Source organism: Xenopus laevis, chromosome 3L, assembly GCF_017654675.1.
Source record: "Xenopus laevis strain J_2021 chromosome 3L, Xenopus_laevis_v10.1, whole genome shotgun sequence".
NCBI classification, from domain to species: domain Eukaryota; kingdom Metazoa; phylum Chordata; class Amphibia; order Anura; family Pipidae; genus Xenopus; species Xenopus laevis.
In genome coordinates this window covers 90,410,740-90,425,756 of record NC_054375.1, presented here as the reverse complement: position 1 = coordinate 90,425,756, position 15,017 = coordinate 90,410,740, and the positions used below count along the sequence as shown (strand labels likewise).

Sequence of the window (15,017 nt, the reverse complement as noted above, 5' to 3'; positions counted from 1 at the left end):
TCCAATAAAACTTTGGAAAGTATCTTTTAGAGGTTTCATTTTGTCTGATTATCATTCTAACAGGCATAATTTAGTTTAATCATATGTATCAGGCCTAACATATAATATATATATATATATATATATATATATATATGTGTGTGTGTGTGTGTATATATATAGTTAGGCACTCAGGACTCCATGCAAGCGGACCAAGCCCTGCGTGTTTATTAAATGTAACATTTCAGGGGCGTACCCCTTCGTCAGACTAGCAAACCACACCAATGCTGAACATTTAAGGCCTATCCAAGAAAACACTGGCACTCAAAAGCAAGCAACAGCAGGGTTATACCCTTGCGTATTTATTCTGCAAACGTGCAACGTTTCGGGGTCAGACCACTTTGTCAAGCAAAAACATTGCTTGTTTGCAGAATAAATACGCAAGGGTATAACCCTGCTGTTGCTTGCCTTTGAGTGCCAGTGTTTTCTTGGATAGTTTGCTGAGGAGGGTGCTGATCTCTCCAACACCGTGCACCAGGCGCTGAACTGCTGAAGGCAAGGGTTGTGCGAGTGGGCTACAACACAGAACATTTAAGGCCACCATACTATAAATTAATTAGCATACAATTAAATCACCTCCACACCAGTTAATTAGAAAATTGTGCTAAATGTCCTTATTTTATCCATTTTGAATCCTGAAACCAGACAAAAGAAATTAAATTTTTTATATAAAAAGTCCAGAAAATATCCAGTGTCATAATCAATTGAAAAATACACTTGTGAGAAAAATGTAAATTTTTTTATACAAAGTTAAAAACAACGTATCACATTACCCAGGCATGAAACATTACCTTGCCCTCATCTATGCATAATCTAGCATAAAGTAAATTGCTTTTACCTTGCCCTTGCAACATACCGATTCAATTCTCATATCTGTAACATAAAGAGGTAAAAGCAACATATTAACATCTTTACAGATAACTGGCAAGATTAAATTCCTCATTCAGTCCCCATGGAACTTTTGTTTGTAAAGCCCAAAACCAGTGGCACTCTCTTTGTAATAGCAGTTTTTTATTATCCTGCTGATCGCTTATACCAATTTTTTCCAGTATGCCATCTCAATTGAGCAACTCTTTGACCCTTCTCATCTTTCTGATTAATAGAGGGCTGGTAATTACGCATTGTACTTTTATGCTTGTTTTAACATATTTTTATTGGTCTACTTGTCTGCCCTACGTAGGTGCAGGGATTGGCCTGCTTGCATGGAGTCCTGAGTGCCGGTAATTTTCTTATTTTCATGTGTTGAGGAAGTGTGCCGATCCCCTTTTTTACCGTGAGAGGCCAGGGTGCGCTGGTGGGTTTTGGAATTGGACATTTGACCATACTGACATAATGCCTTAGCCATCGTGGACTCTAATATAATTTCCTCTAAGTCCAATGCTTCCTCTTATGCTAATGTATCCATTTACCGTTTAACTACCATAATTCAGGGTCTATGCATTGGGAAAAAACATGGTGAGCCCTGCTGTCCCAGATTTGCTCCCTGGGCACTGAACCCTTACCTTCAACCTGCCAGATCACAAGATAAAAAACAAGGCAAAATAAGATACGTGGGAGGCAGAGGGGGGTAGAAATGTTATACATTATTTTTCGGTGTCTTGTACCCCAAGAGCTGTGCCTTGGGGTACAGTAAAGCTCACTGAGCATGTGAGTGTCACAAGTGCTGTGGTGTGCATCAAGAGTGGGTTACCTTGTCATATACAATTATACCATGTTACAAATTATTCACAAAAAGGGCATACATATGGTGTGTGGACTTATTCTGGATGTTGCCCCTGTGATTTGTACATTGTGTGTTCCACTCCCTCTCAGGTCTACCTCCCACCAAACGCTCCATAGCTTGTCAAAGTGTCTGAGAGTCCCCCTGGCTATATGAGTAAATTGAATAAGCGGTAGGGTTTGGTTATGTAAAGATATCCATTCCTGCAGTGTCAGGGGATTGGGTCTTATCCACGTTTTGGCAATAAGCTTTCTGGGATAGAAAAGTAGAGTCCTGTATCATTGTCTGGCTTGGCTGGTAGAGACTAGTTTGTCTACTATCCCAAAAATACATACCCGAGGTGTCAATATGTTTGGGAATGGTAGCTTTTCAGCCATCAATGCAGTTTAACTGATATTTCTAATTAAACAGCAAAAAATTGTTACTTCCGTAATAGCCTGGAAATCTATACTGCAAGTTTGGATACAGGAAAAATGGCTCTTCATTATGTATATTTAAAAATATGTTATTCAATCCATTCCATCCATCAATTCAAAAATAAACATATATACATAATACCTAATTGAGGTATGGAACAGTTTTATTTGTACATTAGACAAAAATAAAAATCAGTCTTACAATGTTTTCAATATTCAACTTATTTTGAATCAGGGGTGCTGCTAAATGACCCACTTATATGACTCTACTAGAAGATTTTGTCCCCACATCAGAACAGCTCTTAAATATTGATGATCTTGCTTTGCAGTGTTCTGCAATCATACTCTAAAGCAAAAACTAAACTATTTTGTGCTGCATTCGTTGTAATGTTTCAAAAGAAAAAAAATGTGGGTATAGGGTTACAACTTATGCCAGTGGCAAAACCTAAACCTGGGATGGGCCTCTTATGTCAAGAGTTGGTGAGATGATGTTAGGAGGTAGAACTATAATTTGGGGGGGGGGGGGGGGTGGACCAGTGACATTGTAAGGGCAAAGTGGTGACAGGACAGGGCTATCACATCAAGGGCTGAGACTGTGCTGATTTCTAGTGATGAGCAAAACTTTTCGCTGCAAAAATAACACCCATAGACTCCAAATGGGATAAAAAAAAATATTGCTGGTCAAAAGAAATTTGTTGCACGTCAAAAAGAATTTCGCCCATAGACTTCAATGCATTTTGGCTAATTTTCTGCAAAATGAAACGGGTCAGATTCGTCCATCACTACTGAATTTGTCTGGGTTTCACAATGCTGAAACTCAGATAAGCAGTTTTGTACTACTTGTAAAACATTCAGGTCATACTCCCTCTCTCAGCATCTGTCTCTCTTCATTCAGGAGTTTAATGTCAAAATTTATTGACAGGTCTAGGACGCAAACCCAAGACCCAGGCGACAAAAAAGTAAATCTGGCCCTGGTGGCAGGTATTAAAGGGGCGAGGTGGCAAACCTAGCCATAGGCCACCCAACTCCAACTGTGGGGGTTTGACATCTGAAACCTGACCGCTATGTGAGTATTCATCAGGTATCAGACCTGATGCAGGATACTCCTTTTAAAAAAAAAAAATAAAGTATATTTTTTATTAAATGTACATTGGAAAGTTGAAGAATTCCATTTTCTTTTATTATGCAAAAACAAACATCATTTCTATGAATTGCTTCCACGCCATTAGGGCTGGATCAACAACTCATGAACAGCAGAAATGAAAGCAGTGACTTCCCACGCCTTCATTCATTCATATCATTTAAATCACAGAAGCAGGAGGAATGGGCGGTACTTGCACTTTTCATTTCCGGGTGAGTTTTCACTTTCTTTTCGCCCTTTTTTTCCACTACAGGAAGTGCTTCCTGTCACTACCCTTCTGGGAACACTGTGCCTATCGAGCGTCAGACATTTTTAGGCTGCTTGGATTTTTATTTCTTTGTGCAGCGTGTTGCAAAGGGGAGCTCCCTGTCTATCATTTGGGAGGAGTGTACGGGATAGGTGTACATCCGGTTCGATGGATCCTTCGCTAGACGGATATGCCTTCCCTTCAGGATAGTGGCATCGGAACACAAGTACGGTTGGAGGGGAATCGTTCGCATGAGCTAGGGTTTATACGTTGTGCCCTAAGGAGCACCATGGTAAAGTTTTCAGCATTGCGTACAGCAGGGGCATTGAACGATTTCATTGGTTGGTTATTGTTGACGCTGGCAAGTGAGATTTTGGTTCGTTCGTATTCTAGCCGCTTGCTTTGGGCATCAAGCGTGAAAGTAAAGGCAGGTATTGTGTAACGCTGTGTTGCAATGGGAACGTGTCATTTTCTATGTGTGTGGGAAGAAGCAGTGGCACGTATTTGTTTCTGTTTAGCTCATGCGTATCAGGCGCACACTTGTCAACAGGTCTAATTTTCAAAACCAGCCCAAAACTAGCCAAGAGTCACTTCAAAAATAGCCCAAAACGAGCACAATATGCGTAGTGAATTTTATATATATATATATATGTGAAAATACATCTTTTTCAAATTTTCACTGATTTGCAAATTTTTCCATGAAATAAAACGGGACAGATTTGACCATCACCAGGGGGGTAACTACAGAGGGGGGCCCAAGAGGTATAGGGGCCCCATGAGACCCTAATACATATACAATGTCAATAAATATTAGTAAAAACCTATAGAGATTTTGGTGGATTTTTGCCCCAAAATTGTCTGAAATTGAGAAAAGTCACCAGAAAATGCGAGAATGCTTAAGAGTGATGGGAGACTAGGGTACAGAGCCCAAAATCTGGTAACTCCTGACTTCTATACAAGTCAGTCCCATTGCATGCTGGGTATTGTAGTCTTACATAAAACACATTAAACATGGCAAATTGTTAAACAAAAACTACATTACCCAACATGCATTGGGAGACACAGGCTTGGCACATTAGGGCAACAAAAAACTTTGGCCTGGTTTCCAAAGTACAAACCAGCCAAAGACCCAAATCTGTACCTTTGCTAGTTTGTACTTTCAAAACCCGCCCCCGGGCTTTAAATTAGTAGCCCAATTTGGCTGGAAACCTGGCAACCCTGCTTGTCAAATACAAGGTGATGGGAGGACGATGTGCAGGATTGTAGTGCCTGTTGGGTAATATGAGTGGGAACTGATTTTGTCAGAGGGGTTTGCTCAGTGCCTCGGCTAATAAAAGTAACGAGATTAATACTTTCACATTGTTTACTTTCTGGAAGCGCCTCCATGGCACTGTGCCTAATGTGTCAGATGTATTTTCATCTGGAAATGGCCGACGCTGAGGCAACCCTAGCCTGCGGGCATCTTTAGTTCTTTGTGTAATGTGACATACCCGCATAGTTTCATCACTTCAGAGACTTCTACAGCCCTAAGCATTTAGCTGAATTCAAAGTTTACTATCAGTTTTGGGATTCTGCCAATCTTACAAAAAAAAAAACTGGTTTTAGCACACGACTACAAAAAATTAAGCCAATGCAATTTTCTAAAGTTGCATAGATTTAATCTCATTATACCAAAATAGTTTTGGGTGGAAATCACATTTAAAGGGGAACTGTAAAAAAAATGAAAATTTAATAGAAGCTTATCATACTAACATAAAAAAAATTCAGTACCACTTCTAAAGTAATCAAGATGTTCTTTACTCTCCATCTCTCGGCGTCTGTCTCTCTTCATTCAGGAGGTGTCAGATTTTCATTGACAGATCTAGTATATCTTATAGGTGGACTCATAACATGTATTAGAGCTCACTCAAATAATGGAATCTGGCTCAAAAAACTGACTTTGGCACAAATCCTGCATGTAGAAAGACAGGATTCTTATGATGTTTAAAGAGTTGGCTATATCAAGGCTATATTAGATCTAACTGTCAATCAAAATCACACTCCTGACTCCTTCATTAAAGGAGTTGTTAACCTTTTAATTAACTTTTAGCATGCTATAGAATGGCTAATTCGAAGCAGCTTTTCAATTGGTATTCTTTCAATTGGTATTCATTATTTGTTTTGTTTTTTATAGTTTTTGAATTATTTGCTTTCTTCTTACTCTTTCCAGCTTTAAAATGGGTCACTGACCCTATCTAAAAACAAATGCTCTATTTGGCTACAAATATATTGTTATCCTCATTCTTGTCAGACCCTTCCCTATTGATATTCCAGTCTCTTATTCATATTCCAGTCTCTTATTCAAATCAGTGCATGGTTACTAGGGTAATTTGGACCCTAGCAACCGGATTGCTGAAATTGCAAACTGGAGAGCTGCTGAATAACTCAAAAACTGCTAAATAAAAAAAGCTGCAAAATTACTCAAATCACAAATAGTCGTAAATGAAAACCAATTGCAAATTGACTCAGAATATCACTCTCTACATCATACTAAAAGGTAACTCAAAGGTGTACAGCCCCTTAAAGGGAGAAAGAAGAAAGACAGATACTGAGAAGTGAAGAGTAACTTCATTATTTCAGAAATGGTACAGCAGTTTTTATTGATTATATTTAGAAAGTTTTGTCACAATGTGATGAAGCTTATATAAAATTTTCATTTTTGTGATAGTTCCTCTTTAAGCTAAGCTGCCTCCCTCAATTGCAAAGCCTTTCTCTACAATAAACAATACTATTTAAAGGACCAGTAACATCAAATTTTTTTTTTTAAATCGTTCGTATACATCGAAAAATAAAACACAAATTAAACTTTAAAATCGCAAAGTCTTTATTAAGAAATAACTTACTGAAACTCCGCTTGCACTCCTCACGGCAATGACCCATCGTGTGGCGCTCGATTTCTACTCCCTGGCTATCCCCTATAAGGAAGGCAGGGAGGAGAAATCGAGCGTCGCACAATGGATCGCCGATCATTTTCTGAAGAGGATCGCAAGTGTAGCTTCGGTGAGTTATTTCTTAATAAAGACTTTGCGATTTTAAAGATTCATTTGTCTTTGTGTTTTTTTTTTTTCGATGTATACTAACAAATTTTTTTATTATTCATAGTAATATATTTGTTATCCCTGAATGCTATTTACAGTCTTAACTTGAGTCCCTTGGCAAAAAACATTTAAATTGTGGGATGTCCTGTTACTAAATTTGTTAAATTTATAAGCTATAATTTTTTTTGGTTTTGGTATCTGCTAGCATATTTGCTACTACACATGGACCAATCTGCTTTTCTTCAGTCACATGCTTCTATCTTGTTGTCACCCAGTAGAATTTAAAGGGGTTGCAAAGTAGCAAAGTAAAAAAGCAAAGAATTGATATTTGGGTTCTCCACACAAAAATAAACCTATCCCAGTCTACTTCCTTTAAAATGTGTGCACCATTTAAGAAATAGAGTTTCCCACTTTGACCTGACAGCCATCCGTAATGATGTTCTGTCAGCTGCTGGCTGTGATGCTTTGAAGGAATTTTCGGCTCCTGCTCCACTGCCCAAGAGTATGAGAATTGCTGCTCTCTGTTTCTCATCCTATCTCTGTCATTTGCAAGACCAAAGAAAAGCTGTACTTTTGAGCAGTGGAGCAGGAGCTGCAAAAATCCTCCTAAACAGCCAAGTGGTGGCCTTCAAGTCCTACTTATAAAGGGGTGTGTTTACTAACAATGAAGATAAATATCATCAGTACTGTTGCCCATAGCAACCAATCAGGCTTTTTTTGTTTTCTAACTTGTAGGTGACTTGGTTCCCTTCTGCTCCATATGAGTGCATAATTTCAGGACTCTAATCAGCCAGTAAATGTGAACATATTTTTTATTTTGTAATCTATGTTGTTGTTTTTTTTTTTAATTACAGAAGTATGACATTCAGAATGGCAATATTAGAATTCCAAGTCTCCTGTGAACCTGTATAACTTTCAGTTCCACAACCATAGCATGCCAGTGTTACCAGACATAGATATGTAAGTAATTATTTAGCTTCTTTCATAACAAAGTGTGCTTTCATTATTTTTTTTTTTAAAGTTAAATATATACAGTTATGAATATTGTAAAATGAGCTGCTCTCAGTGTAACAAATTGTCTCTTTGTAAAGGCAATACAATATTTTTAAAGTTCCTTGAGTATTTCTTAGGCTACATCTAAGTGGTTGGGGTGGTTAAAGGGATTAACTATCACATATATTGCTTTTTAACTAATTTTCTGATACTGTTTCTTTGTTTTTGTTTTTCTAGGCTTAAATTAAACTGTGAAGGTAAGATCATCTAAATTGCAAAGAAAATAATCAGTTGTGATAGATTTTACATTGGCTTGTATGCTTTGCAATTTATTTTTCTAGCTGTTTTTAAATATGTTAAATATTCTAAAATGACTTTAACAATACATTAAAGAAACAAAATACTGGCTTTAAGTTAGTGGACATATGGTGGATACTTAACCCCTGAGTCAAGAGCCTTTTCATTTTTTTTCCAACCCACATCAACAGTATTCCCGCATCGACTATTTTCTTACACCACATAATAATCTTCCCATGTGCTCTAAGGCTACCATTGGTTCTATTACATGGTCAGACCATGCTCCCATTTTCTTATATTTTATGAGGCAGAGTCCGCCTTGCAAATCCTGGCAATGGAAACTGAATGAAACCTTATTGGAAGACACCTCCATCATTCAACGTATATCAGAGACCCTAGAGTGATACTTCAAGGAGAACAACACCCCTACCTCAAACCCGCAAGTGGTGGGGGAAGCACATAAACTATACTAAAAAAGCGATCTTTTACCAAAAACAGCTCTATTTTGAGCATGGAAACAAGTGCGGCCGTCTATTGGCCTCTGCCTTAAAAATCAAGCAAAGAGGAAACCACATCATGAATATTAGGGCAGAGAGGCTAAAACCACTCCTATCAAGCATTGTTGACCCTGAACAAGTGGGGTTTGTTTCGCGGAGAGAGGCACAAGACAACACACTCAGAGTATATAGCATTATTCATTATTCCATTATTGGGAATCGGGCCCACTTTCCTACGCTATGTATAAAGCTTATATGCACAACCGCAGGCACATATCCGTATCAACGGGACTTTGTCAGAACCTTTTTCTATCAAAAATGGCACACGACAGGGGTGCCCGTTGTCCCCCCTCCTGTTTATTCTTACGCTTGAACCATTTCTACAAAAGATTAGACAAAATCTGAACATTACAGGAGTAAATATCTGAGGCCATCATCACAAAACAGCAGCATACGCAGATGATATGCTATTTTTTTTATCATGAACCCGAGAGCTACACTCCCAGCAATCCTGCATGAATTTGACATATATGGGACTCTTAAGTTACTTGAAAATAAACCAGCAGAAATCTTGCTTCCTCAATATTTCTCTATCGCAATAGGAAGTACAGCACGTTCAGAGCACCTTTACATTTACGATTGAACCGAAGCATCTTATATACTTGAGTCTTAAGATGTCAGCAAATACAGCGGATGGGGTGCCACTAAATATTGATCCGCTTCTCAAAACAGTGAAATCCGATCTATAACCGTGGGATAAACCTGGCTTCTCGTGGTTCGGTCGCATTAGCATCATAAAAATGAACATTATCCCCCGCTTCTTGTATCTGTTTCAGACGGTCCCGTTCCAGATACCTAGATTGTTTGTTTTTTAAAGAGCTACATTCTACCATCTCTCAATATATCTGGAAACATCAGAGGGCCAGACAGAAATTTGACAATCTTACGCAGCCAAAGGCAACAGGGGGGTCTGGGCTTACCAGATTTCTGGGCATACCATAAAGCCGCTATCCTACAAAGAATGTTAGATTTACACATGCCTCAGACCTCCAAACTCTGGACTGGTGTCGTACAAGACCGTTATGAGATCGCGTTAGACACATACCTATGGTTGCCCAAACGTTGCCGCGATACCCCAAAAACGCCAGACCCAATCGTTAAGGAGATTGTTGGCACATGGGATGCATTAAAGCATAAGAAATGCCTTTTGAATGAAAACTCCAGAATTACCCCAATACTACATAATAAAGATTTCCCTCCTGGAATGAGACCCATACATTTCAAACACTGGACTCCAACAGATTCGTTATGGGCCTTCCAATTGCTTAACGGAAGATCCCTTAAATCCATGGTGGATATACTACCTCTTGAGAATACAACGCCGCTTGAGATGCTGCGCCTATGCCAAATACGACACTTTTTGAATGCTAAAAGAATTACAGATGAAACGGGGCCAGATGATACTTTATTTGAGCAAATGTTTACTAAATCGGACTGCACTCCTCATGAAATTGCTAAAATCTATAAAATACTGATTTGCTGTACCATAACACCAATGAGCAATTTTCGACGGAATTGGGAAAAAGAATTGCTTCATACTTTTACAGACGAAGAATGGGAACTCATAGTGACAAAGTCGTATACATCCACCAGATGTTCTAGAACAGTGCTGTCCAACATCTATGGTACCGAGGGCCGGAATTTTTCTAATCTTCATGGTGGAGGGCCGATAACGGAAGACAGTGTTTGCCACTCCCTGAGGGGTGCACTTTTAAGGGGTTTTTTTTTCCTTTTTTTCAAGCGTTTATTTAATAATTTGTTTCAGTAATCATGGTCACCCAGTTGAGTGGAATCCAACTACTTCCCCTTCTCCCTCTTGCCAGCAAGTAATAGCTCCTTCTGTGCGGTGGCTGCAGTGTGACGTGCGTATACGCGTCAATTACATCACTGATGCGATTGGGTGGCAGAGAGGCAGAGAGCTGGTGTCCTGCTTGGTGTGGCTCTCGCTGCTCTCAGCGTTGCACAGTTGCACAGAACTGAAGACATTCTTTCTATTACTGTGAAAGTGTGAAGCTTTCTGCTGGCACAGCCAGGTACAGATTTGGGCCGGGCCATATGTTTGCTGTTGCTGCTGGGCTGGCACAGGTACATAAATACTTGGGGGCAATATGATGTGATCAGATTTATTTTTGGCTGCTGCTGACACAGGTAAAGATTGTGGGCAATATGATGGCTGCTGGAGGGCTGTATGATGGATGGCTGCTGGGCTTGCTGGTACCGGTACAGGGGACAGTAATATAAATGAAAACGTGTTGTACACTTTCTTGCTCTCTTTGTTTAAAAACCATCATGGTAAGGAGGGAAATGGTAATGCAGGACAGGGGGCACTGATTGAAGCTCTTGCCTAGGGTGCCAAGCTACCTTGTGCCTGCCCTGGCAAGGATGTCACTCATATGTGAAAAAAGTTAAGTCATATTAAGACATATCCATATGCCTCCTCCTCCCCTGTGTATAATAAAGTACCCCAGCATATATGATTAAACACCTTAGGGGCCACTAACAATAATTTTCAAATGCCCCCAGAACAAATACCAAAGTATGACACAGGGAGCATAGGGAAGGCAGAACAGAGCAGGAGACAGGAATCCGGACCAGTCTAATATGTACAACATACAGTGACACAGTGCTGGTGCGCCATTACCATTTTGTATAAAATGTGAACAGGTGAACAATGTGGGCAGTTTCAGTCTGGGTCTCAGGTGTGAACAGTACAGGGTTTTAGGGTGTGAACAATAGAGGGGGATCACAGGTGTGAACAGTACAGGGGATTACAGTGTGAATTTGAGGTTTAAACAATGCAGGGACCAGTCAATCTCTGTAGTGATACCTTTTAAATTTTACATATGATAAGAAGACACAGCAGGCAGACTTTGATATTAAGGGCCACATAAAAGGGGTCGCGGGCTGCCAGTTGGACAGCCCTGCTCTAGAATGTTAGAAAACAATTACAAAATGCTCTCCCGTTGGTACAGAGTACCAAGCATTCTATCCAAGATATTTCCGGACGTATGCTGGAGGTGTGGTCAAACAGGCGGAACTCTTTTACATATTATGTGAAAATGCCCTAACATACAATTGTTTTGGACTCAAATCAAACAACTGCTGCCTCGATTCACAGATTTAACCATACCAGACTCGGCACCTTTTTTTTTTCTGCACTGCAACGAGATGCCCCCAGCACAATATAAAAATGCACTTATTTCTACTTTGGTAACAGTTGCAAAGTCGTTGATACCATTATTTTGGGAATCGAATCTCATTCCTACACTCAGAGACTGGGCACTTAAGGTAAACGAGATTTACCAGTTTGAAAGTTACAAAGTGGACATTAGCAAGCCGAAGCAGCAGGAGAAGCTCACTTTAAAATGGTTCCATTGGGTACAGTTTGTTGAATCTCCGGAATACCTTGCTCTTATAACATGAATGACGCAAAGGTACTGTGGCAGTATCGTTGAGACCCCTGGCATTCGATTCGATTTGATTACCACACGCCTGTAATTTAATTACATATGCCGAAAGTACTCGCTTCTCTACTCACTGAGCAAACACGAAGTTCGTGGAAGACTGCCCATACCAGTTTGTCCTCTCCCTTTTTCTTTTCTTTTATTTTCCCTTGTCCTTTTTCCATGTCTATTAATGGTTCATTTAACTATGACACAGGACAGGCATATTTTAGCAAATGATTAATTGTTCGGACGAATGATATGTAAGAAATTACGAATTGTAACATGCCTTAACTCTATGCTTTGAAGAAGTTTTACCGATACATTTCCTGTGATGTTCAGAAAAACCTTGTATGTGTAATCTGTACACACTTTCCTCTCAGGCTATTACAGTGTGTGGAAAGGACAGATGTATTTCCAGGATCAACTGATATGTGATATTGTTTTCAAGGCTACAGTCAATTGTGGCATTCCAGCTCAGCTGTATGTATTTAGATTCATTTTTCTTTCCTCTATAAATATGAAACATATGTAGGAGGTCTGGATATAACTCAATTGTAAGCTCTGTTGGGCAGGACCCTCTTCACCTGCTGTAACATTTATTGGTGGCTTTGTATTTAATTCTTTATATTCAGTGTATAAACCCATTTATTGCACTTTATAAAGAATTGATAATGTAATATAATGCATCCATGACTTCTAAAACTGACATGGCTATTGCCATAAACATTATTCTTTTAGTGTTAAGGGATTATTTACTGCCATTTGTCCTAAAGAGTCTTTATCTTTCCCTAGCCTTGAAAACGTGATAAGAATTTAGTTCAAGTGGCACTTGGTGGGTTTGATGTTTTTTTTTTTTCTTACACGCATGTATTTTTAGCATAAGGGTAGGGACACACTGGGCGATTTGGGGAGATTTAGTCGCCTGGCGACTAATCGCCGCGACTTTCCACGACCAATCTTCCCCGAATGCCTCCCCTCACTCTGCGCCTGGATAAAATGAAAAATCGCCTGCGCTAATCACACGCGGCGATTTGTTTTCCGAAGTCGTCCGAAGTTTCCTCGTGAGGCAACTTCGGGCGATTTCGGAAAACGAATCGCCGTGTGTGATTAGCGCCGGCGACTTTTCATTTTATCCAGGCGCAGAGTGAGGGGAGGCATTCGGGGAGAAAAGTCGCTGCGATTAGTCGCCAGGCGACTAAATCTCCCCAAATCGCCCAGTGTGTCCCTACCCTAAAAGTAAAGACAACTTTTATCTTTTTTTCTTATATTTTTTTAACATACAGGTCAAATAAACTTGAAATTAAAGAAGTAATCAAATTCCCAGAATTAAAACAGAAGTTACAAGGGCATATTTTCAAAGAGAGCTTTAACTGGACAAGAAGGTAAAGTTTGAACTAAATCTATAGCCCATAAATAACAAATGTTTAAGATTAATTTCCCGAGTTAATTACTTGAGTAAATGTCCTTTATACAGTATATCAAGGTGCTGAAGTTCTTTATTTGATATTGACTTTTTGCAGGTTCTTGTTGAAGCAGCCCTTTCTTTTGCTATTGTGTATTTTGGTTATTTTGACCTCTAAGGCAAAGTCATGATTGTTGGGTTGTAATCTGAGTTTTATCAGTTCAGTACAAAATAACAAAAATACAAAGAAAGTACAAAATAACATAGACCTATTGAAACAAATGTTATCTCTGCAAAATGTATTAGTAAAAGGAACATTTTCACTTGCAGCTTTGCTAATTATGAACATAATGTATATTCATTAAAATAGTATGCCACAAATACTTACATTTTCTAATTACTTTCTGTTTTTGTTTTTTAACTTTTTTAAGTTTTTTTTCAAAACCATGTTTTAAAAATGAATTTGAGTCCACCCCCTTTTATTTCCCTTTAACAGTTTAGCAAGTCTGGTTGTAACTCTTACATTTGATACTTTAGTATTTTGTGTCTGCTACTGAGAAATAAGAGAATCTACTGTATCAAATAATGAAGTCAGGGACATGACTAACTGCTCTACTTCTCTGAAACATGCAAGGTGTAAAACTAAACTCATATGATTTTAAATTGTACAAATTTAGAACAAAAATGAAAAGCTTCCTAATAGCACTGCTTTGTTTTTTTTTTTTAATGAAGGTGTACTGCCCCTTTAATGTACATTTCTGAGGTTTGGACCCACCACTTAATGGCAACAGCTGCTAAATGCCCCCTGTGCCATTAGCACATTTGTTATTTGTGTATATAGCATTATTACATCTTACCATTAGAAAATATGGAGTATGTTGATCACGCTTCAAAATTTATGAAAACAATTTAAATGTATGAAGTTTGATATGAGTATTTCACCTTCCCATTACCTTGAGTTCACTATTTTCTCTATTTCAACTATCTCTGACCCACAAATCATTCCTCCGCTTAATCCATCTCTGCTCTACATTTTTTTAAGCGCACTATGGCCCATTACAGCCATTTCCTGAGTTCAGTCATCTGTGCACATTTTATATTAAACTATTGCTTACAAATTTGTAAAACGTACCCCCTGTATAGCATGTTAATTTTTTTTGTCAGAATATATAGTTCTCCTTTGCATCTTGTGTGTTTGAATTTGCTATACTCTATTATAATTGGTTTATGCCATCCCTTTTCTCTTTAGCATGTTTAGAAAATCTCTACTACAGAGCATACCAATGTGGTGGGGTTAGAACTGGACAAATTGCAAACGTTAATGAATGAAAAAGAACTGGTAAGATTAGTGTATTATATCTTTTTATTAGAACAAAATATATGTGTCAGCCAGTCACTTGTGTGTATTTTTTTTCAATGGAAAGTTTATTACAGTACAAGTAAGCCTTATCTACCATATCTTATCTACCTTTATCTTCTGTGTATTTTCATGCTATCAGGGCAGGGGCACAAGGGCAGATTCAGGGAGATTTAGTCGCCTGGCAACTAATCGCCTCTTCTGCGGGGTGACAATCTCCCCGAACTGCCTTCCGCCTGCTATAATGAGAAAACGCCAGCGCCAATGCACTTGCGGCGCTTCGATTTCCAAAGTTGCCTCACAAGGGAAAATATACTCTTTTTAA

General features: G+C 38.8%; 1 protein-coding gene across 1 annotated transcript in view; it reads left to right on the top strand.

The window, feature by feature from the left end:
* Nucleotides 1-3,562: 3,562 nt before the first annotated feature.
* Nucleotides 3,563-15,017, top strand: part of LOC108710278 (protein TASOR 2-like) — a 44,441-nt gene continuing 32,986 nt past the window's right edge. The window contains 8 exon segments of the mRNA XM_041585574.1: nt 3,563-3,789; nt 7,495-7,600; nt 7,871-7,890; nt 12,314-12,413; nt 13,217-13,273; nt 13,275-13,315; nt 14,585-14,615; nt 14,617-14,674. Coding sequence (XP_041441508.1) covers nt 7,575-7,600; nt 7,871-7,890; nt 12,314-12,413; nt 13,217-13,273; nt 13,275-13,315; nt 14,585-14,615; nt 14,617-14,674 — 333 coding nt within the window. The 5' untranslated portion in view covers nt 3,563-3,789; nt 7,495-7,574.